At 37.7% G+C, this 24,914-nt stretch overlaps 1 protein-coding gene across 13 annotated transcripts in view; it reads left to right on the plus strand.

Annotated features, from left to right (window-relative positions):
• EPB41L5 (erythrocyte membrane protein band 4.1 like 5) overlaps nt 1-24,914 on the plus strand; it is a 149,514-nt gene that overhangs the window by 20,116 nt on the left and 104,484 nt on the right. For 9 of the 13 annotated variants that reach the window (XM_078327974.1, XM_078327976.1, XM_035305094.3 and 6 more), the window contains one exon: nt 9,657-9,761. The exons of the other annotated variants lie outside the window; for them this stretch is intronic. In XM_078327974.1, coding sequence (XP_078184100.1) covers nt 9,657-9,761 — 105 coding nt within the window. The remainder of the gene's footprint in view (nt 1-9,656; nt 9,762-24,914) is intronic. 13 annotated transcript variants of the gene reach the window in all.

A 24,914-nucleotide genomic window follows, 5' to 3' on the forward strand; every position in this document is an offset into this window, starting at 1 on the left:
TCAGTGTGACCATGCCTATAACCCAGCACTTTGGGAGCTGAGGCAGTCAAGACCAGACTTGACAACGTGGTAAAACCCTGTTTAAAAAAAAAAAAAAACGCAAAAATTAGCTAGGCGTTGCGGTGTATGCTTGTAGTCCTAGCAACTTGGGAGGCTGAGGATTGATGATTCCTTGAGCCCTGGAGGTCAAGGCTGTGGTGAGCCATGCATGCCGCTGCATTCTAGCTTGTGTGACAGAGCAAGACCCTGTCTCAAAATCAGTCCATCAGCCAGTAAGTCATATTGTTTGCAGTGCTTTGAGGCCCTGAGTTTGTTAGCAGTACTTTGTTGTTGTTACAAGCATTGTTTAAAACCAGTAGTTTTGTCATTTCTGATCATGACTTTCTCTTTCTTTTCCATTGTGTTGATAGAACAAGTATGTTTAAATATTCAATTGGTTTATTTTATTATTGAAACACACACACACACACACACACACACACACAGTTGGGAATTTTGCATTTATTGTGATGTCTGCCTGGGATACATTTTCTCTAGATAATTGCACAGTTGACTTTTATGTCATTCAGTCTCTTTTCTAATCTTTATTAAATGGGCCCCATTTAAACACCACTTCCCATAGTTACCTTGTTCTTTCTAATCTTTATCACTAGCTAGCTAGTACTTTCTTCACTTGCTAGGATATAAGCTTCTTCTAAAATTTCTAAAAAAATGTTTTGTAGACATGGGGTCTTACTCTGTTATCCAGGCTGGTCTCGGAATTCCTGACCTTAAGTGATCCTCTTGCCTTGGCTTCCTAAAGTGCTGGGATTATAGGCATGAGCTACCATGCCTGGCTTTCTTTTCTTTAATTGAAGGTAAGCTTGTTGAAGGCAGGGGCTTACCTGTTTTGTTTTCCTGTTTAATTCCTTAGTACAGTGCCTGACACATGGTGTTTTGTTAATGTTTGTTCAATAAACCAAGCTCTGTGATGAGTACCTGTAGTCCCAGCTACTCAGGAGGCTGAGGTGGGAGGATCGCTTAAGGCTAGGAGTTTGAGGCTGTAGTGAACTGTGATTACACCTGTGAATAGCCACTGAATTCCAGCCTGGCAACATAGTGAGACCCCTGTCTCTTTAAGAAAATTGTTGAATATGGGCCGGGCGCGGTGGCTCACGCCTGTAATCCTAGCACGAGGTCAAGAGATTGAGACTATCCTGGGCAGCATGGTGAAACCCCGTCTCTACTAAAAATACAAAAAATTAGCTGGGCACCGTGGCACGTGCCTGTGGTCCCAGCTACTCGGGAGGCTGAGGCAGAGGAATTGCGTGAACCCAGGAGGCGGAGGTTGCAGTGAGCCGAGACCGCGCCATTGCACTCCAGCCTGGGTAACAAGAGTGAAACTCCGTCTCAAAAAAAAAAAAAAAATTGTTGAATACATCAAAGAAATTAGAAATAATATTTGAAACAGACCTTTAACTTTGAAACAAGTTCATCCCTAAAGGAAGTTAAGATTATTTCCAATCACAGATTTTTAATGAGGATTCTTGTCCAGTTTGGGATAAGATATTGAAGTAATAAGGGCTGGTAGTGTCCTCTCCTAAGATTAACCCATGAATGATCATAAAACTGAAAAGATAAGGAGTGTTGGTACTGGAGTGTGTGTGTGGTAATAGTGGCTGCAGTCCGCTTTAGGGGACTGCTACTATAACTGTGGAAGGATAATTGAGATAAAAGGCAGTTTGGATGAAGGTCTTATCCCCCTGCTCCAAATTTTGTCTTGATAGTATCTCTTTTAAGGGGTGTGATAGCTGTGACTCAGACAGTGGGTGGAAGTGTCTTCAAGAATAAATCATAATAGCACTGCCTAAAACGTTTCCTACCTCTAAAAATCCTCTAAAATTTCCTTACCTAAATTTCCTACCCTTCCTCCACCAAACTCTTAGAGGGCATTGAATTATAATTTTAAAAAATGCCTCCTTCCCAGTGCTACTTTCCTTTTTTTTCTGTGGACAGGGAATGAATTATTAACCTGAGGGAGTTATTTGTATAATGGGAAGTGATTAACTGTGATTTTCTGGTTGTTAGGGCTCTCCTCCCTAGAATTCTTCTATTCCCCCAGGGATTTTTCAGTGCTAAATGGAGCCAGTAGGTACAGACTAGAGTTAGGCCTTTCTCTTGTTACACGTAATCTATAGAAAGTAACTCATATTCCTAAATGAATATATCCAAAATAAGGAGATAAATGAGCACAAGCACCTCAAAGCTCAAGTAAAAGACAACAAACTGTGTGTATGTGTGTGTTTTCTTGTTTTACATTGTTAATATCTTTATGTATATAGTAGAAGCAAAGGCAGATGGAATACAAAGAAAAGTCTAATAAGTTTTCTAAAAGATAAGATACTAACAACATGAAACAAGAACAAAAACTTAAAAGGATCAAAGGGAAATACTAGATATAAGAAGTATAATATATAGAACACAGTTGATGGGATGAAATTAGGATCAATTAAGATGAAGGAGAAATTACTGAGTTGGAAGATCATATTTAGGAATTCTTTCCATAGCAGGAAAGAAAAGATATAATAGGAAGCATACAATAAAAAAAATTAAGAAATAAATGAAATTTAAAAGTAGGAGTTTCTTTTTCCCCTAGATCAGGAACAAGATAAAGATATTTGCTGTTGCCTCTTCTGTTCAACATAGTATTGTTACTTCTGGCCAGAGCAATTCAGCAGAAAAAAAGAAATGAATCCAAATAGGAAGGCAAGAAATAAAATTACCTCTGTTTAAGATGACATGATCTTATATGTACAAAACCAAAGATTTTGTTGGAGAAAAAAAAACCTTTTGGTGCTAATAAATGAATTTAGCAATGATCTGAAAATGAAATTAAGAAAACAATTTAATTTATAATAGCATCTAATAAAATAAAATGCTTAGGAATAAATTTAACCAAGGAGGCAGAAGACTTGCACTATTAAACACTGCTAAGAGAAATGAAAGAACACGTAAATAAGTAGGAAGATATCCCACATTCAAGAATTTGGAGACTTAATCTTGTTAAGAAGACAGTACTACCTAAAGTGATCCATTGATTAAATGCAATTTCTATCAAAATCTCAATGATGTTAATTACAACAATAGAAAAAGCCATTCTAAAATCCATATGGAATCTCAAGGGAGCCCAAATAGAGCCAAAACAATCTTGAAACGGAAGAAGAAAAGTTAGAGGACTCACAGTTGCTGATTTCAAAAGTTACCATGAAACTACAGAATCAAAAACTGTGGATCTGTGTGATGGCTCACACCTGTAATTCCAGTGCTTTGGGAGACTGAGGCAGGAGGATTGCTTGAGACCAGGAGTTTAAGACCAGGCTGGGCAATATAGCAAGACCCCATTTCTATAAAAGAAAAAAAAAAACAGCAGTGTGGTACCAGTGATACAGACAGACATTGACCAGTGGAATAGAATAGAGAGACTAGAAACAAACTCTTGCAAGTATGGTAAAATGACTTTTGACAAGGGTGCCAAAATCATTCAGTAGGGAAAAGACAGTCTTTTCAACAAATGGTGATGAGAAAACTGGATACTTACATGGAAAAGAAAGAAGTCAGACCTTTTTCTTACACAATATGCAAAAATTAATGTAAAGATGGCTCAAAGACATAGTGAGAGAGCTAAAACTATATGACTCCTAGAAAAAAACAGAAAAATCTTCATGACATTAGATACGCCAGTGATTTTGTTGGATATGATAACAAAAGCATAGGCAACACAACAAATAAGTTGGACTTCATCAAAACTTAAAACATTTTTGTATATTAAAGGATACTGCCAAGAGAGTAAAAAGATAACCCATAGAATGTGAGAAAATGTTTGCAAATCAGACAGATGATAAGAGATTAATATCCAGAATATATAAAGAACTCCTGTAACTCAGCAATCACAACAAAAGCCAATTAAAAATGGGCATAAAATTTATACATTTCTCCAAAGAAAATATGAAATATAAAAGTCCAAGCCAATACATAAAAAGTCTCATGTTGAATTGAACTATACAAGCTTCAAAGGTAGCTCCCAGTATAGGAAATCCAAGTCCCAAAGATAGTCCCCACTATGAAAGTCCAAGATGGCAACTGTGCAAAGTTAGGGTGAACCTGGGCTGGGCATGGGATTTGCTATACTTGCTGAGAAATCCAACACAACAAATGTGGTAGATGCTCTGACTGCTTTACACCTCCCAAAGTAAACCTCCAAATGAAACACTTCTAGGCAACGGCTGGAAGACCAACAAGCCACAGACCAGGTGAGAAAGGAGCAGCTTGCTAACATGTGCATGCCATACACATCACCCTGTAAGCACACTGAAGCCTTGACCAAGAAAGAGAGGGAAGGAAGGAAGAGAGCAAGTGAGCATGCAACCCAGGAAAAGGACAGGTGAAGAATCTACTGTGGAAGAAAACATAACCCAAGAGAAAAATCTAAATTCTTTGCAATGACCACAGATGAACTTTGAAAGGATGTTAACGAGCTTGAAGATGTGGTGATAAAAATAACGACTGATCTGAAGTGTGAGAACTAAGAAGATAGATTTTCCACTCTTAGAAAAATAAATCAGTTAACAGCTTACTGACAAAGAAAAAAGGTTGAGATTTTCACAGTGAAAAAGAGCACAACTCTAAAACAATTAGATAAAATAATATATATGGAAGAGAAAACAAATTGTTCTATGTGGGAATGATTGGTGTTCCTGAAATTTATAAGTCAATGTATAGAGCAGAAAATGTCTTAAAGGGAAATGGAATTGATCTAAAGGGCAAACCATGTCTCAAAAAATCAGTACAGAATTTTGGCCCTGAAACATTCAATCTTTGATAAGTTAATGAATTTGAATAAAGAAACAGTTTTATGATTATATTGGCACATAACATGCCACTTAAAAATGCCTAAAGTTTTTAGAAGAAATCATAGTTAAATTTATGTTATGTATCTTAGAAGATGACAGTCCAGGAGAAGATATTCACAACATACTAAACAGAATCAATTCATGGAGAAAAAAAATCAAACAGGAAAAGTGATAAAATAGAAAAGCAGATGACAAAAGACAGGGAGGGAGGAAAAGAATGGAGGAAGAAAGGGTAATCTCACTCCTAATGTGATGTAAATCAAAACAATGAGGACATACTATTTTCTTCACTGAAAAGTTTGAGGATACTCACTCCTGTTAGATTGTGGAGAAATCATTATCATACCGTAATTGCGGCACAGATTGATTTGACCTTTTTGGAAGGAAATTTTGTAACATCTGCGAAGATTAACAGGGCACATACACTGGATCCAGAAATTCACTCAGAATTTATCCTTTGGAGATATTTACAAAAACTTGCCAAAATATGAGTGCAAAGATATTCACTGAAGCTGTTTGTAAAAACCACAGTGTAGAAGCACATCAGAAATCCACCATTGTGGGCCTGGATAAAGAAATTATGATATATTCCTATATGCAATGAGATATTAACACAGATTACAATGGCATGCTCATTGATATATAGTAAATGCATATATTGAATAGGCATTAAAATCAATGCACATATTAAAATGCAGTACTAATCAGTGCACATATCCTAATACCTATTAATAAGCACATCAAAATATTTTCAACATCACTAATCAGTAGGGAAATTTGAGGCAGAGCCACAATGAGAGAGACTTATTCAAACCCATCAGGTGGCTATATATTTTTTTTAAGAGACAGGGTTTTACCATATTGTTCAGGCTGGTCTTGAACTTCTCACCTCAGGTGATCCTCCTGCCTCAGCCTCCAAAATTGCTGGGATTACAGGCATGACCACCACAGCCGGCCAGGTGGCTATTTTTAAAAAGTAAAAGAGAAAGTAACAAATGTTGGCAAGGATGTGGAGAAACTGGAATTGTTATACATTTTTAGAGGGAATGTGAAATAGTGCTGCCACTGTAGAAAACAGTTTGACAGTTTCTCAAAAGTTAAATATATGACTGTATGCAGTGGCTCACACCTGTAATCCCAGCACTTCACAGGCTTGAAGCCAAGAGTTCGAGACCAGCCTGGCCAACATGGCAAAACCCCATCTCTAATAAAAATACAAAAATTATCCTGGTGCGGTGGTACACCTTAGTCCCAGCTACATAAATGCTGAGGCACGAGAATCATTTGAACCCCAGGTGTGGAGGTTGTAGTGAGCCTAGATCACACCCTTGCACTCCAGCCTGGCCCACAGAGTGAGACCTGTCTCAGAAAAAATAAAAAAATATAAAAATAGTTAAACATAGAATTACCATATGACCCAGCAGTTGTACTCCTAGGTGTATACCAGGAAGAGCTGAAAGCAGAGATTCAAACAGATACTTACACATCCGTATTCCAAACTGAAAAGGTGGAAAAATCCCCAATGTACATTCGTACTTGAAGAAGTAAACAAAATGGTATTTACATGCAATGGAATATTTTTCAGCTTTAAAAAGGAATGAAATTTTGTTATATTTTATAACATGGATGAACCTTAAAAACATTATGAGTGAAATAAGCCGGAAACGAGGACAAATACTGTATGATTCTACTTATGTGAGATACATGGAATAGGTAAATTCATAGAGACAGAAAGTATTAATGGGAGAGAGATTACTAGGGGTAATGATGAGGGCAAGTGAAAAATGATTTTTTTAATGAGTATAGTGTTTCTGATTGGGATAGTGACAAGTTCTGGAAATGGGTAGTGGTGACAGTTGTACAACATGGTGAATATTTTTGATGGCACTGAATTTTATACTTAAAAATAGTTAATATGGAAAATTGTGTTATACTTTAAAAAAAGGAGAAATGAGGCTGATGCCTGTGAAGTTTGGGTCAGTGTACTGGAAATTCCCCATGTGGTTGGAGAACTCAGGCATTGAGAGTAATTTTGCGAATGAGCTAGAAGTTGTTGCGTAAGAAGTAGGGTATCTGACTTACTGATCTCAGGTGACATTTCAGGTGAAATCTAGATGAGACGTAGGTATTCCTCAGTGAATTTGAACTTGGAATATAATAGCAAAATTAAAATTCTAGTCTTGTCATTGTTTTAAATGTAATTTTGTCATATTACTAAAGCTTCCCAAACTTTTGTCTATTATATGTATTGTTAAATGGATAATTAATGTATGCTAAAAATAAAAGGTGCCAGCATTAATGTAGGAAACTTAAAATGACAATGGAGAAATATTTGAGAAAACAATAGAATAGAGGTTGATGTCTAGAATTAAAGAAAGCTGAAAGATCTCAAATTGAAGAGGATCATATAGAATACAATATAATTAAGAAAAGCTCCCACTTGTACACAGTACAGTGAAATTAAAGACTATTAGAGAAGAGTCTAAAAGTGGACAAGTAACATTACAAAGGAAGAAAAATGAGATTGACATCATACTTATCAACAGCAGTGTTGACTCAAGAAGATAATAGAATAATTTTTTTTGAGTATTATAGAAAGTATTGAAAGAAACTGTGATCCTTGACATTTCTATCCATACAATTGTCATTTGAGTGTGAGGGGATGGTAAAAATATTCCGAAATATAGAAGGCCAAGGCCTGAGAAGAAAAGCCGTACAAAGCCCATGTGGGAAACATATTTGGAGAAAGAACTCAAATGAGTCGAGTATTTGCAAATCTAGCAGATGCTACAAGACATGTAATGTACACATGAAAGACATGTAAACTTAAAGGGGTTGAAATACCCAAGTAGAAGTTGTTGTCTTTAAAAAAATTAGCTAAGAATAAAGAAAAAAAAAATAGAAGTATATCTGTAAAAGTTGATGGGAATTGAGTGGAGGGGAGATTAGAGGACATGAGGGTGTGCTAGAGTTCTTGTCTTGATAAAAGGAAATATAGACGATGAATTTACTTATCTAAAAGAAAATATTTAAAAAGAAGCATAGAAAAAGCACAGGACAAGTTGAAATAAACTTGTCAGTTAAAAGGCAGAGATTGATATAAACAATCCAACTATATGTTCATTTTTTAATAGGAAATGCCATAAATCACAATTTAGAATTCTACACATGGGAGGGGCATGGATGAGCAATTAGGAAAATTGTGGATCCCAACAATGCTTCTGATTATGTGGATTAAATCTACCGATAGTTATAATATTAGAAATTAAAACTGAAAAATTTAAAAATATTTATTGATTAACTGATCAATCAATAATTGATTAATGTCTATTAATATAGCAACAACATACCCCTTGTATGTTAACATAATATAAAGCATGTTATAAAAGTAACTATTTTCCAAAACAACAAAGAGCTTAGAAGAGTTTCATTGTTTTAAGCACATTTGCTTTGCAAATCTGGCTTTTTGTTTTTGTTTTTGTTTTTTTTTTTTTGAGACGGAGTTTTACTCTTGTTGCCCAATGGCATGATCTTGGCTTACTACAACCTCTGCCTCCTGGGTTCAAGCAATTCACCTGCCTCAGCCTTCTGAGCAGCTGGGATTACAGGCATGTACCACAGTGCCTGGCTAATTTTGTATTTTTAGTAAAGACGGACGTTTCTCCATGTTTGTCAGGCTGGTCTCAAACTCCTGACGTCAGGTGATCCACCTGCCTCAGCCTCCCAAAGTGCTGGGTTTACAGGTGTGAGCCACTGCGCCTGGCTGCAAATCTGTTTAATGTCCGGCTTAATAGAAAGTACTTGGATTCTCAGCCAGGCGAGGTGATTTACGCCTGTAATCCCAGCACTTTGGGAGGCCGAGGTGCGTGGATCACCTGGGGTCAGGAGTTCGAGATGAGTCTGACCAACATGGTGAAAACCCATCTCTTAAAAAAAAAAAAAAAAAAGGTACTTGGGTTCTCTTATCTGCTTCTATGTTCACTGCGTTGCAAAGTGTCATTTTGTTTCAGGTATATGAGAAGCCTGGGACCTTGCGAATCTTTTGAAAGGGTCTTGGAAATCCTCAGTTATCTTGAGACCACACTTTGAGAATGGCTTTTTCCATACAAAGTTTCTTAGCTATTTATTAAGCTACTATTTGGTGTCTTCTGCATCATCACAGTAGTTATGAGATCTTATGATCTCATATTCCCTCCTCCCTCCCAGTTTTGTTATTTCTTGCCTTACATTCTCTTCCAGTCTGACTGATTCTTTTCCATCAAACCTTCACTGATTATTCTAGTTTCTGTCTCTTCTCTAAAATCTGTTTGACAGATTTTCTAGTTTCTGTCTCTTCTCTAAAATCTGTTTGACAGATTACAAACTAAAAGTGTAGTTTGACATATTTTCTACTAAAGTACACTTCCTTTTTTGTGTGTTTTCTTTTTCTGTTGATGTTATGGCCCTTTTAAAGTAGCAACTCTAAAAATTGACAACAATACAGGAATTTATCCTTACACACACAAATATTTGTACCTCAAAGGTAATTTTTGTTGGTTGATTGGAATTAACTCTCCAGGAGAACATATAGATCACAAATTTGGTTTTGGCCTTAAGTGATTTACTAGAAAACTATAATGTCTTATCCATTATCTGCTATATAGTAATACTTTTGGTATTGCAAGTCCTCCTTTCTTCAAGAGATCTTGTATAACTAAAACCATCTTTTGTTCAGGAGTGTTGATCTTATAAGCCACTTAATAATTTACTTATTTTCTTGCCATTCAGAAAAAAGCCAAAGGACAAGAGTTGTTTGATCAGATTATGTACCACCTGGACCTTATTGAAAGCGACTATTTTGGTCTGAGATTTATGGATTCAGCACAAGTAGCAGTGAGTAACTGTTTTATTTGGATGTTTTAGCATAAGGGGAAGAAATGAGAGATTTCAGATGATATACTGATTGCTATATTCTTGCTATATTCACTGTATTCTTGTTGTGTTATTTCCTGTGATACAAAGCTTTGACTCTGCCCGTGCCCCTCACCTTGCTTTAGCATCACTGAAGTACTTGTTAAAAAAAAAATGTGAGTTCCGATCCTAACTCAAATTACAAGAACAACATTTTTGAGGACGGGGCTCTAGAATCTTTGTTTCCTTTTTAATAACTATTGACTTGATTCTTGGGCGCACAGGAATTTGAGAAACACTGTGTAATGGAAAGAATGCTAGAATGGGAGTTTTGTGGGCTGTTGCATAAATGGTAGTAATTTTTACTTTGCAAATTAAGGTGAGTAGACTAGGATATCTCTACATTCCCTTTCAGATCTGTGATTCTGTATCTATAAATAGTGGTACTTTGATATGCATTTCTGATGAGAGAAGAGCATAGATAATAGAGTAGAAAGTTGTAGGCTGTTCAGATAACTGATTATTAGGATTTTACTGGAGGATATTTGAAAGACAGTAGCAGATGAAAACATTGGGTGGTGGTTTAGTGGTTATGTCATTCAAATTGATTGCTCAAAGTATTAAATACTAAATTTGGCAATATTTACTCTCAAATAATTGAGATTAGGTAGTCTTCAAGCAGGGAGGTTATATTTTCATTCAGGAAGTTTTATGTAGAGATAATGTAGGATTTGGAATGAGCAGAGATGGAAATCAGGAAAAGTTACTACAAATACTTTAGGATAAAATTAATACTAAAGCCTGGACAGTAGCAGGCAGAGGAAGAGACTGACCACAGATGATAAGGATAACATGACATTAAGCCTTTTTTTCTAGAAGTTTGGGGTGCATGTGTGTGCGTGTGTGTGTGTGTGTGTGTGTGTGTGTGTTTGTGTTTGGAGAGGAACTCCTAGCTGTCTTTATAAAAAGCATCTGGGCTAAGTTTACAGCTGTTAATAATTTTAGCTGTCGTTTTTTTCCTGACAGTCCTCCCCATCATGCCACCAAATTAAGTAACCATGAGTGTTTGGCAACAGGGTGTTGGTTAGGCAGATTTTGGCACATCTTTGCAATTAATACTATGTAACTCGTTAAAAACAGTGATTTTTGGCCGTGCGTGGTGGTTCATGCCTGTAATCCCAGCACTTTGGGAGACTGAGGCGGGAGGATTATTTAAGGTCAGGAGTTCGAGACCAGCCTGGCCAACAAGGCAAAACCCTGTCTCTACTAAAAATACTAAACATTAGCCAGGCATGGTGGCATGTCCCTGTAGTCCCAGCTACTTGGGAAGCTAAGGTGGGAGAATTGCTTGAACCCGGGAGGCAGAGGTTGCATTCAGCCAAGATTGTGCCACTGCAAAACAGAGCGAGACCTTGTCTCAAAAAAAAAATAAGATGAATTTTATTTTAAAAAATAGCCGCGTGTGGTGGTGCATGCCTATAGTTCCTAGCTGGGAGGCTGAGGCAGAAGGATCCCTTGAGGCCAGGAGTCTGGAGTTGGAGGCTGCAATGAGCTGTGATTACACCATTGCACTGTGAACCTGGGTGACAAAGTGAGACCCTATTTCTAAAACAAACCAAAATGGTAATCTTTAAGTGTTAATATACTAATTGATATGGAGTGGTAGAAATAGTCATAAAGGAATACAAAGCAATATAATTGAATTTTTCTATTTTTAAAAAAATCTGGGCCAGGAGCAGTGGCTTATGCCTATAATCCAGCACTTTGGGAGGCTGAGGAGGGAGGATCACTTGAGGCCATGAGTTTGAGACCAGCCTGGGCAATATTGTAAGATGCTGTCTACAAAAATAAAAATAAAAAATTAGCTAGGCAATGGTGTACATGCCTGTAGTCCTAGCTACTTGGGAGATGGAGGATCACTTGAGCCCAGGAGTTGAAGGTTGCAATGAGCTATGACCATGCTACTGTACTCTAATCTGAGTAACAGAACAGGGCAAGACCCTGCCTGTCTCTTAAAAAAAAAAAAGATATATGGACATGCATAGCATATATATGAAAAAATTGTGAAGCTGTTTTTCATAGTTTCAGAGTTTCTGATCTCTTGGTGATGTTAGTGTGGGAGATGTTTCTTTTATTTTTCTTTCTAATGTTCTTAATTCTGTTTCATTAGACTAAATTCACTAATGGTAGAGAATGAGTCGTACGTACCTCTGTCCAGCAGGTAGTAGACACACAAAACATTTGTTGAATTTAATTCTGGACTTCCATTTAGTTTGATAAAGGTTTGGTTGCCTGTTAATTTTAATATGATTCAGCTTTCACTTCTAAAATAACAATAAAGTCTTACAATTCAATGAATAAATAGATGATATTAAGGATAAACAATCTATGACTTCCTGTTTTTTGAGGCAGTATGAGGGAAAAAAAGGCAAAAGTATGCCTCATTTAGATTTGAGGTCCTTAATATCTAAGTAATTGTAGAAAGAAGCATGCAGTCATTACTAAGTTGTATTATTAGCTCTTTTTAATATCTGCAATTTCTGAATTCCATATTAATATTTTTCTCTCATTTGATACGCATATAGTGCCTTTCTTGTCATAATAATAAATTTTTCGTAAAGCTAGGATTAGGATATTTAATCCCTCCTCTTTAGTTCTAGTTTATTCCTTCTAGTAACCAGAAATTTAGGCATTAAAATTAAACTTGCTGGTTTACTTTTACTTCATTTTATTTTTGCTTCACTAAAATACTCTAAGTTATGAGTTGAGCTGGAAGAGCAGTTGGTAAAGGTATTAAAAATGAACTTTAGATAAGCTAAACTTTTTAAGTTCTAACTTACCTGATTCCATGATAGTCTCATGAAGTAAGCAAACAAAGAATCAGCTTGTCGTGTGGACATATTCAACCTCAGAGTGAAATGAAACCAAAATGGGGTAGTCGGGGGGAACATAAAAACTGACCAAGGAATTACATATTGATTTCACCTTCAGCATATGCCAAATTTTAGTTTATTGGTTACTGTAGATTAGCCCAAAACATCTATGACTATAGAATTATGGAGTCATCATGGAGATAACCAAAATTAGTAAATTAGTGAAGCCAAAGTTTACTTTTCATTTTATGTAGACATCTAATCTGAGTTCCATTTTTTAAATTGTTTACTTTTTATTAGACTGGGTCATTCTATGTTCATGTACACATATTTCGTAGTTGAAACAAACTCACGTTTACAGAAAGTTGCGAAGATAGTGTAAATAACCATTCTTCTGGGACCATGTGAGTGAGAGTTATAGTTAAGATGTCCCATCACACTGGAATTTTTTAGTGTATGTTTCCTGTAAGCAAGCATATTTCAAAAGTCAATACAGCCAAGGAAATAAGACTTCTCTAAATATGTGTTTACATATATATATATATATATTAGAGAGAGAGAGAGAAAAAAAAAATACCATGACTTCAACACCCATAAATAATTGAAATTCCAGTTTAACACTATAGAACTTGTAGTTTTTTTTCTCTTTCCATGTTTGTGGTTCTTGTCTACTACAGAAACCAGGCTATGATTATCACCAGTAGGTTTACTCTATTGATCACTCAGCATGTATGGAACCCGTCTGTAGCCTCTCCCTGTGTAGATGCTGGTCTTGCTCAGACCACTTAATTATTTCTGGACTGAGTTATTATTTTTTATTTTATTTTTTCTTCTGGTTCTTTGATCTTGGATGGACTGAATTGTTTGGAAAAGGGAAACAATTGTGAAACTTGTTACCTTACAAATACGCAGGGGTATATAAAGCACTCCTTTGACAAGAATATTGAACAGTTGTTACCTCAGAGATTTGATTTGGAGTCGGAGGCTTAAAGAGAAGAGAGAAGGCAGGCTTAAGTAAAAGAAGGAGTTGGTTTTAGTTAGCATGACTCATTTTTTTTCTGTGAAATAGGCCACTTTTTAAAAAATGAGATGTAATTTACATACCATAAAGTTCACCATTTTAGATTGTACAATGCAGAGTTTTCAGTATATTAGACTGTGCAGCCATCATCACTAATTCTAGAACATTTTTGTTACCCCCCAAAGAAACCCTCTTACACATTACCAGGCATTCCCCATTTACCCCACCTCACAGCCTCTGGCAAACACTGTCTATAGATTTGCCTATTTTGAAAATTTCATTTGAATGGAATTATGTAATAGGTGGAATATGGCAGTGTACTTAGCATAAGGTTTTCACAGTTCATCCATGTTGTAGCATAACTTAGTACTTGATTCCTTTTTATTGCTGAATAATATTCTATTGTATGAATATATCACATTTTATTTACTCATCTATTGATGGACATTTGGAATATTTCTACTGTTTGGCTGTTATGAATAATGCTGCTCTAAAGGTAGGGCATGATGGTCTATAATCCCAGCACTTTGGGAGGCCGAGGTGGGCTGATCACTTGAGCTCAGGAGTTCAAGACCAGCCTGGGCAACATGGCAAAACCCTGTCTCTACAACATACAAAAATTAGCCAGGTGTGCTGGTGCACCCCTGTAGTTCCATCTACTTGGGAGGCTCAGTGGGAGGATGCTTGTGCCAAACTTTTCCAGGGACAGCACCATTCTACACTCCCACCAGCAATGTATGAGGGTTCCTGTTTCTCCACACCCTTGCCAACTTGTTAATTCCCCTTCTTTTTGGTCTAGCCATCCTAGTTGGTATGAAATGGTGTCTCATTGTGGTTTTGATTTGCGTTTTCCTAATGACTAATGATGTTGAGCATCTTTTCATGTGCTTATTTGCCATTTGGGTATCTTCTTTAGAAAAATGTCTATTCAAATCCTTTGCCTGTTTTTTAAAATGGTTGAGTTGTAAAAGTCCTTTATATTTTCTGGGTACTCAGCCCTTGTCAGATGTATTTGCAAATTTTTTCTCCCACTTTTCACTTTCTTGGTAGTGTCCTTTGCACAAAAGTTTTACATTCTGATGAAATCCAGTTTACTTACTTTGGTTGCTTATGCTGTTCGTGTTGTATCTATGAAATGATTGCCTACTCTGAGGTCACAACGATTTACATGTTTTCTTGTAAAAGTTTTATAGTTTTAGCTCTCAAAATTAAGTGTCTGATCCATTTAGAGTTAATTTTTGTATATGTTGTGAAGTTGGGGTCCAGCTTTATTCTTTTTTTTTTTAAATTGAGATGGAGTTTTGCTCTTGTTGCCCAGGCTGTAGTACAAATGGCGCGATCTTGGCTGACCACAACCTCTGCCTCCCAGGCTCAAGTGATTCTCCTGCCTCAGCCTCGCGAGTAGCTGGAATTACAGGCATCATCACGACGCCAGGCTGATTTTGTATTTTCAGATACAAAATTAGCATTTCTCCATGTTTGTCAGGCTGGTCTCGAACTCCCAACTTCAGGTGATCCACCCACCTCAGCCTCCCAGAGTGCTGGGATTACAGGCATGAGCTACCACTCCTGGCCCCAGCTTTATTCTCTAGCATGTGACTATCCAGTGATCCTAATACCACTTGTTAAAATGGCGATTCTTTTCTCATTGAAGGGTCTTTGCATGCTTGTTGGAAATCTATTTACTATAGACATGTGGGTTTATTTCTGGATTCTCTATTCTGTTCCATTGATCTTTCTGTTGATCCTTATGCCAGTACCACAGTATCTTGATTATGGTAACTTTGTAGTAAGTCTTAAAATTGGGAAGTGTGAATTCTCCAGCTCTCTTTTTTCAGTATTGCTTTGGTTATTCTGGGTCCCTTGCATTTCCATATAAATCTTAGGGTCAGCTTATCCATTTATGCAAAAAAAGCAGTTGGAATTTTGGTAGGGATTGCATTGAATCTGTATATCAATTTGGGGAATATTGCCATTTTAACAATATAAAGTCTTCTGGTCTGTGAACATGGAATGTCTATGTATTAGATTTTTAATTTCTTAAAACAGTGTTTTGTAGTTTCAGTTTATAGAAGTCTTACTTCCTTGGTTAAATTTATTCCAAAGCATTTTATTCCTTTGATACTATTTTAAATGGATTTGTTTTTATAATTTGATTTTTGGATTGTTCAGTGATAGTGTATAGAACTGCAACCAATTTATGTGTGTTTATTTTGTATCCTGCAGTCTTGTTGAACTTATTTATAGTTTTAATGTGCTTTTATTTATGAAATCATGTCATCTGCAGAAAGACAGTTTTATGTCTTCCTTTAGAATCTGGATGTCTTGTCTTTTTTTCTTTTCTTTTCTTGCCTGAGTGCCCTGGCTAGAAATATTTCAATAAAATGTTGAATAGAAGCCGTGGGAATGGACACCCTTGACATATTCCTGAACTTAGTGGGGAAAATCTTCTGTCTCCTACCATCAAGTGTGATGTGGGAATCTTATAGATGTCCTTTATCAGGTTGAGGGAAGGTCTTTTCTGTTTCTAGTTCATTGGTGCTTAAAGGTCGTAGGGTTTTGTCAATTGCTTTTTCTACATCTATTGAGAGGATAATATGGGATTTAAAAAAAATCTGTATATGTGGTATGTTATGTTGATTGATTTTTTTTTTTTTAAATGTTGAACCAACCTTGTGTTTCTGGGATAAATTCCACTTAGTCATGGTTTATAATCCTTTTTTTTGTTTTGTTTTGAGACGGTATCTCCCTCTGTTGCCCAAGCTGGAGTGCAGTGGCGCAATCTCAGCTCACAGCAACCTCTGCCTTCCTGTTCAAGTGATTCTCCTGCCTCAGCCTCCCAAGTACTTGGGTCTATAGGCACGCGCCACTGTGCCCAGCTATTTTTATATTTTTAGTAGAGATGGGGTTTCACTATGTTGGCCAGGCTGGCCTTGAACTCCTGTATGCAAGCGATCCTCTTGCCTCAGCCTCCTGAAGTGTTGGGATTACAGGTGTGAGCCACCACACCTGGCCACATAATCCTTTCTATATGTTGCTTGGTTTGGTTTGCCAGTATTTGGTGATTATTTTGGTATGTGTATTTATAAAGGATATTAGTCTGTAGTTTTCTTGTGATAGGTTTTCTGGATTGGGTGTCATGGTAATGCTAATCTTATAGAACGAGATAGGAAAACCGTCCCTCCTCTTGTATTTTTTTTTTTTTTTGGAAAATCCTGTGAAGGATTAGTGTTAATTCTTTCAACATTTGGTAGAAGTCATCATTGAAACCATCTGGTTCTGGGCTTTTGTTTGTGGGAAATTTTTTATTATTGACTCATTGACTTTACTTTTTACAGGTGTATTCAGATTTTCTTTTCTTTCCATTTTGAAACAGGTCTCACTCTGTCAACACAGGCTGGAATGCAGTGGCACCATCACAGCTCACTGCAGCCTCAATCTCCCAAGGCTCAAGCAATCCTCCCATCTCAGCCTCCCGAGTACCTGGGACTATAGGCATGCACCATGCCTGGCTAATTTTTTTGCAGAGTTGGGGGCTCGCTGTGTTGCCCAGACTGGTCTTGAACTCCTGGATGCAAATGATCCTCCTCAGCCTTGCAAAGTGCTGGGATTACAGGCGTGAGCCACCACGCCTATGTTTTGTTTGTTTGTTTGTTTTTTTGTCCGTTTTTCAACTAGGCCACTTTAGAGAGTCAAAGGGGAACTTGATGAATGAGGGGTTGGGATAGTAGGCACAAGCCAGTATCATTCTGGTAAACCAGAATATATGGTCATCTTTGTTTTAGTGGACTGCAGAATACTACCCCATCGTCTATTTTAAAATCTAAACTTAATACCCTTTTGTATAGTCCAGTGATGATCTTAAACCTAGAGTTATGGTGAAATCTATGGACTCTTTCCCTAGAAAAATGCACATACATGTAATATTTTGTCTATATAATAGTAATTCAGATATCCCCGCAACCCAACTATGAATTCTCCAGTTTAGTAAACTCTTCTTTAGCAATAGCTTAAAGGAAGATGGATAATGGTGTAAGTCTGTGAGTTTTTCCTTTAAGTCTTTAAGACATTTATGCTGTCAAACACCTATAATCTCTTTTTTTTCCTTTTTTTTTTTGAGACGGAGTTTTGCTTGTTACGCAGGCTGGAGTACAATGGCGCGATCTCAGCTCACCGCAACCTCCGCCTCCTGGGTTCAGGCAATTCTCCTGCCTCAGCCTCCTGAGGATTACAGGCACGCGCCACCATGCCCAGCTAATTTTTTGTATTTTTAGTAGAGACAAGGTTTCACCATGTTGAACAGGATGGTCTTGATCTCTTGACCTCGTGATCCACCCGCCTCGGCCTCCCAAAGTGCTGGGATTACAGGCTTGAGCCACCTCGCCCGACCTCCTTTTTTTTTTTTAACTGTTGGTACAACTTTGTTATTAAATCTCATTGTATAACTCAACAAAGATTTTTATGGTAATATAGTCTTTCTTAATAAAGGCTTAGGGAAACACTTTTTTTTTTTTCCTGTCATAAGCACTTTTTTTTTTTTTTTTTTTTTTGCTGAGCTCCTATGCAATTTTGGTAGCAAGCTGTCTCCCTGTTTAAAGTGTATTTCCAAAATAGGTTATGTACTTTATCTCTGGAAAGTAAATATATGACCTATGTAACGCATGAAAAAACTGCCATATTACCTGGGTAGCAAAATAACCTGTATACCAAATCCCCATGATATATAATTTACCTGTATAACAAACCTGCACGTGTACCCCTGAACCTAAAATAAAGGTTAAAAAAATCCTTAAAGCATACTAATAATATGCAGAAAGGCACAGTGGAAGATACATTTTATTGACTAAGTCTTCATTTTCAATGTTTTATAATACAGACTATTAACTCAAAAAAAGTAGTTACTTAGGAAGTTTATAGTGGAATCTAGATAAAATTGAAGTGTTTTCATTTAGAACACAGTAATGCAACATATTCATTCTCTCTTTCCTTAGTGTAGATTTTTAACATTTTGTTGAGATTATTCAAAATGTAAAGATTTGTTTTAAAGTAATTCTTTAATTCAGAGCATAAACCTCTACACACAGAAATAGTTTTTGCAGAGGCAATTGGTTTGAAAGATGGTTAACATCTCTCTACTGTAAGCTCTTTGCTCTTTGAGCAAGAGTAGTGGTGGTACATTTCTTTATTAGAGGCATGTAAATTAGGTGGTTAGAAGGGAGGAGTCATTCATTTGAAGAACTGTTTACAGACCATGTTTGATTATAGGGTCTGGGATGAGGGTATGTGTATGTTAGTGTTTGTGGAAGCTCCCTAGGTAATTCTTTGTTTGGTTTACTTATGGCTGTTATGTTTGTGGCTACATATTATTTATATTTTAAGATACAAGTAGATAATTGTTCTTCCATGCATGGTTCAATAGGATGGAAAGAAATGTGGCTTTCCACATCCTTTGATATCTTTTTATTAACTAAACTTTAAAGTAGGAAACTAGAAGGGAAGTTGTCTCCTTTTTAAGGTACAGTGAGTGAAGAGAGTCGTATTAGTAATCTATATCTGTGTGCTTTCACTTTTATCTTCTAGTGTTATATAAACTCCTAAAGACCCTGATTCAAGGAAAATGCTATCAGTGCCTGTCTCTGAGGCCTAAATTTTCCAGTCCCTGGTCTTGGAATGTGGAGGAGATGAAAGAAAACAGACTTGAGAATATCCAAACATGAACTCAGACCTTTACCAGAAGAACATCACCCAGAACTCCCACAGCTCCTAAATCTCACTTTAAAATGTGTTTGATGCTTTATCTGAGTTTTGGGTTGTCTTAAGGGAGTGTAGGTATTAGAAACTATTACATACAAGTAGAAAAGAGACGAAAATGCCTGCTTGGAAGTAACTATGATCCTTTTTCTCACTGGAGTGATTTTATATTTATTTATGTACTTATGTTTTAGAGATGGGGTCTTGTTCTATCACCTAGGCTGGAGTGCAGTGGTACCATCATAGTTCCCTTGCAATCTCAAACTCCTGGACTCAAGCAGCCCTCTTACCTCAGCCTTTCAAATAACTCGGGGACTATAGGCACATGCAACCATTCTCAGCTAATTAGAATTTTTTTTTTTTTTTTAGAGATAGGTCTTACTGTGTTGCCAGGCTGGTCTCAAACTCTTGGCCTCAAATCATGCCCCTGCCTTTGCCTCCTGAGTAGCTGGGATTATAAGCGTGAGCCACTGTGTGTGGTGATTGTGTTTAATTCACTTCTTAGTAGGTTAGTAAGGACAAATTAGAGTAAAAAGGTATATTTGTGAGACTTGTCCTAAATAGTTTTAAACAGGGATAACTTTAAGTTATAACTATCTAAGAAAGACTTTCGATTATTCTCTTTTTTTTTTTTTTTTTGAGATTTAGTCTCACTCGCTCTGTCACCCAGGATGGAGTGCAGTGACACAATCTCGGCTCACTGCAACTTTTTCCTACTAGGTTCAAGCGATTCTCCTGCCTCAGCCTCCCGAGTAGCTGGGATTACAGGCGTCCACCACCACATCTGGCTAATTTTTGTATTTTTAGTAGAGATGGGGTTTCACCATGTTGGTCAGTCTAGTCTCAAACTCCTGACCTCAAGTGATCCGCCTGCTTTGGCCTCCCAAAGTGCTAGAATTACAGACATGAGCCACTGCACCCAGCTGAGATTGTTCTTGAAATGGTGTTCCTTTTTTTTTTTTTGGAGTCAAAGTTTCCCTCTGACACCAGGCGCCAGGCTGGAGGGCAGTGGCGCTATCTTGGCTCACTGCAACCTCCACCTCCCAGGTTCAGTCAATTAATCTGCCTGAGCCTCCGGAGTAGCTGGGACTACAGGTGTGTGCCACCACGCCCAGCTAATTTTTAGTAGAGAATGTAGAGTATTTTAGTAGAGAATGTAGAGTATTTTAGTAGAGAATGGGGTTTCACTATGTTGGCCAGGATGGTCTTGATCTCTTGACCTCATGATCTGCCTCCCTCGGCCTGCCAAAGCTGAGATTATAGGTGTGAGCCACCATGCCTGGTCGAAATAGTGTTCTATTTTTAAAAAATTGTTTCCTTCTTATTTCCCTGAAAATTTATCTGTCAAAATTTATATTTAGCCTATCTTCAGTCCACTAATAATGATCTTTACCAATATATGTGTGTGCACATTTTCACACACTTGAAAAATTGTTTTCTTCCCTGTTTGAGGAAACTCTGGAAAGAATCAAGAGAAACCAATAACATCTTGGGGAGGAGGGCTGCATGTGTTATGGGGGTGGGTAATGGGGGGCAAAGACTGGGGGGAACTGTTAACCATATAGTTTTTATTATTACCAAAAAATTAAACCATATGAATATATTACCTATGTAAAACATTAAAATAGGAGGGGTTCATGATTACTGCCTTAAGTAATATGTGTTCATTATAGAGTAAGTAGATAATATAGGAAAGCACAAAGAAGAAAAAAATCACTAGCTGTCTCAATCAGCTAAGAGATAATATCTTACATTATTATTAGATTATCTCTGTGAATCAAAATATGTATTATATAATACGAATTTGTATATCTTGACAATTTATAATATCTTATAGGATATTATAATATTTAACAATATAAGTAATTTTTCAGATGTTTAAGTATTTGCTTTCATTATTTTTCATGAATATATGGTGTTCTGTTATATTAAAATACTTTAACCAGTTCACTCTGTTTAGATACATAGGTTGTCCTAACTTTCTTTGAGTAATTTCTTGTTGGTAAATCTACACACATCCATGATGATTTCTACATGTAGAGCTGCCGGGTTGAAGACACACAGTTATTTTTGAGACATTAGCTACTGTCTAGTCAAATTGCTTCAGGGAAGGGTTGTGCTCATTTGTACTCAGTATGGAGTATGAGAGGCTACATGAAATAGTCCCCAGATGACCAGCCATGGAAGATAGGGCAACTCCCAGTTTCGTGGTTCTGAGAAGAAAATCTGGGGCATGAAAACTAGTTATTTCTCTTACTCAGTATATGATTTGCATCAGGCTGTAGTAGGTATTTGTGTCAGTTAAGTCTGGGATATTTGGATATTGGATTTCTGGGCTGGACAGTTACAGATGAACTGTTTGCTGTTCTAGGTTGAACTATTTTCTTCTGATAGAAAACTGAATTGTTTTCTGCGTGCTGGCAGGCCTAGTGTTTTGTTAATGGAAGGATGTTTAAAACAACATTTGCTAGATTGAAAGATTAAAGATTGCTAGATAGAAATAGGCTTAAAAGTCCAACTGAATTTATTAAAAGATGAAAGATGGCAAAGTAGCCCACACACTTGAAATCTTGAGAAAATACTGCATAGCATTTTAAATATTTACTGAACATTTTCTTTAAACATAGTAAGGTATTTTGCTGGCACACTGATAGTTCTGTGAATTGCACTTTTGGATCTTGGAGAATGGAGAGAAGAAGCTAGGCAAATAATTGGCAAGAAAAGTAAACAGTTACAATGCAGCTTTGTTTACCCACTCTGCCTATCTGCATTTCTGAAATTGAATTCCTTGGCTCTGTGAACTAGTTAGCACATGAGGATGTCCTTCATTTAGAGTGTTTGGAATTGAAAGCATGCTGGAGGGAACATAGTCACGTATATCTTAGTTGGATGTGTGCATCCTGTCACTGTTAGGACTTGGAAGTGTAAAGGAATTAATGATGAGAAGTGAGCTGGGAATGATTTATCACTGGAATTATCTGGAAAAGGTTTTAGGTCTGTTTGTGTCATGGACGTTTCAGATAAAGAGGTTATATAAAAGGCTTATTCCTCTTTGAAACCCAGTAGTCTCATAGTCCCAATGTTAACATATTTTATTTGTGGGACAAAGACTGCCTTATTTAATAGTTAGGACCTTGATTATGAGAAAGACCTAAGTTTACCCTGAAGGTTCTTTTAAAGAGTACTACCTCTGAGTAGGGTCTGTTTTATAAAATTTGGGGGCATTGTTTCACCTAATTTTTGATTCTCATATGCTAATAAATTTTATATTTAATTATAAGAATGAACCAGATGCTGGAATATGGGGATACTTTTCTCTCTAATTGTAATGGTTTTGTAAGAATCGTTTATTTGGTAATAGTGAGGGAAATGAGGGCAAAAGTTAGAATGTCATCCTTCTTACTAAGAGAGCAGAGGAAATATTTTCAGAAGTCATGTGGTGGTTGGAAAGATGGCTGAATAGGAACAACTCTGGTCTGCAGCTCCTGGTGACATCAATCCAGAAGACAGGTGATTTCTGCATTTCCAACTGAGGTACCTGGCTGTTCTCATTGGGACTGGTTAGATGTGAGTGCAGCCCAAGGAGGGCAAGCTGAAGCAGAGGGGTGTTAGCTCACCCAGGAAGTGCAAGGGGTCAGGGAACTCCTTCTCCTAGCCAAGGGAAGCCATGAGAGACTGTGCCTTGAGGAATGGTGCACTCTGGCCCAGACACTCTGCTTTTTCCCACGGTTTTTGCAACCCGCACACCAGGAGATTCCCTCAGTACCTACACTACCAGGGTCCTGGGTTTCAAGCACAAAAGTGGATGGCCATTTGGGTAGACACTGAGCTAGCTGCAGGAATTTTTTTTTTTCATACCCCAGTGGTGCCTGGAATTCCAGCAAAACAGAACCATTTACTCCCCTGGAAAGGGGGCTAAAGCCAGGGAGCCAAGTGGTCTATCTTAGTGAATCCTGCTCCCACAGAGCCCAGCAAGCTAATGTCTACTGGCTTGAAATTCTTGCTGCCAGCACAGCAGTCTGAAGTCGACCTGGGACACTCAAGCTTGGTGGGGGAAGGATATCTGCCATTACTGAGGCTTGAGTAGGTGGTTTTCCCCTCAAAGTATAAACAAAACCACTAGGGAGTTGGAACTGGGCAGAGCCCACCACAGCTTGGCAAAGCCACTGTAGCCAGACTGCCTCTCTAGATTCCTTCTCTCTGGGCAGGGCATCTCTGAAAGAAAGGCAGCAGCCCAGTCAGGGGCTTAATAGATCAAACTCCTATCTCCCTGGGACAGAGCACCTGGGGGAAGGGGCGGCTGTGGGCGCAGGTTCAGCAGACTTAAATGTTCCTGCCTGCTGGCTCTGAAGAGAACAGTGGATCTCCCAGCACTGTGCTTGAGTTCTGCTACGGGACAGACTGCCTTTTCAAGTGGATCCCTGATCCCCATGCCTGCTGACTGGGAGGCACCTCATATAGGAGACGTCTGGCTGGTATCTGATGGGTGCCCCTCTGGGACAAAGCTTCCAGAGGAAGGAACAGGCAGCAGTCTTTGCTGTTCTGCAACCTCCGCTGGTGATATAGGCAAACAGGGTCTGAAGTGGACCTCCAGCAAACTCCAGCAAACCTGCAGCAGAGGGGCCTGTTATAAGGAAAACTAACAAACAGAAAGAAATAGCATCAACATCAACAAAAGGGACGTCCACACAGAAACCCCATTCAATGTTCACAACATCAAAGACCAAAGGCAGATAAATTCACAAAGATGAGGAAAAACCAGCACAAAAAGGCTGAAAATTTCAAAATCCAGAACACCTCTTCTCCTCTAAAGGATCATAACTCCTCACCAGCAAGGGGACTAAACTGGATGGAGAATGAGTTTGACAAATTGACAGACGTAGGCTTCGGAAGGTGGGTAATAACGAACTCTTCCAATGCCAGGAAGCTAAGAATCTTGAAAATAGGTTACAGAATTGCTAACCAGAATAACCAGTTTAGAGAAGAGCATAAATGGCCTGATGGAGCTGAAAAACACAGCAGGAGAGCTTCGTGAAACTTATACAATTATCAATAGCCAAAATGATCAAGCAGAAGAAAGGATATGAGAAATTGAAGATCAACTTAATGAAATAAAAAAGACAAGATTAGAGAAAAAGAATGAAAAGGAATGAACAAAGCCTCCAAGAAATATGGGACTATGTGAAAAGACCAAACACGTTTGATTGGTGTACCTGAAAGTAATGGGGAGAATGGAACCAAGTTGGAAAATACTCTTTAGGATACTATCCGGGAGAACTTCCCCAACCTAGCAAGACAGGCCAGCATTCAATTCAGGAAATACAGAAAACACCACTAAGATAATCCTCAAGACATATAAGGTTGAAATGAAGGAAAAAATCTTAAGGGCCGCCAGAAAGAAAGGTTGGGTTAACCACAAAGGGAAGCCCATAAGACTAACAGCAGATCTCTCTGCAGAAACCCTACAAGCCAGAAGAGAGTGGGGGGCAA

The sequence above is a fragment of the Callithrix jacchus genome, chromosome 6 (genome assembly GCF_049354715.1).
Source record: "Callithrix jacchus isolate 240 chromosome 6, calJac240_pri, whole genome shotgun sequence".
Lineage (NCBI taxonomy): Eukaryota > Metazoa > Chordata > Mammalia > Primates > Cebidae > Callithrix > Callithrix jacchus.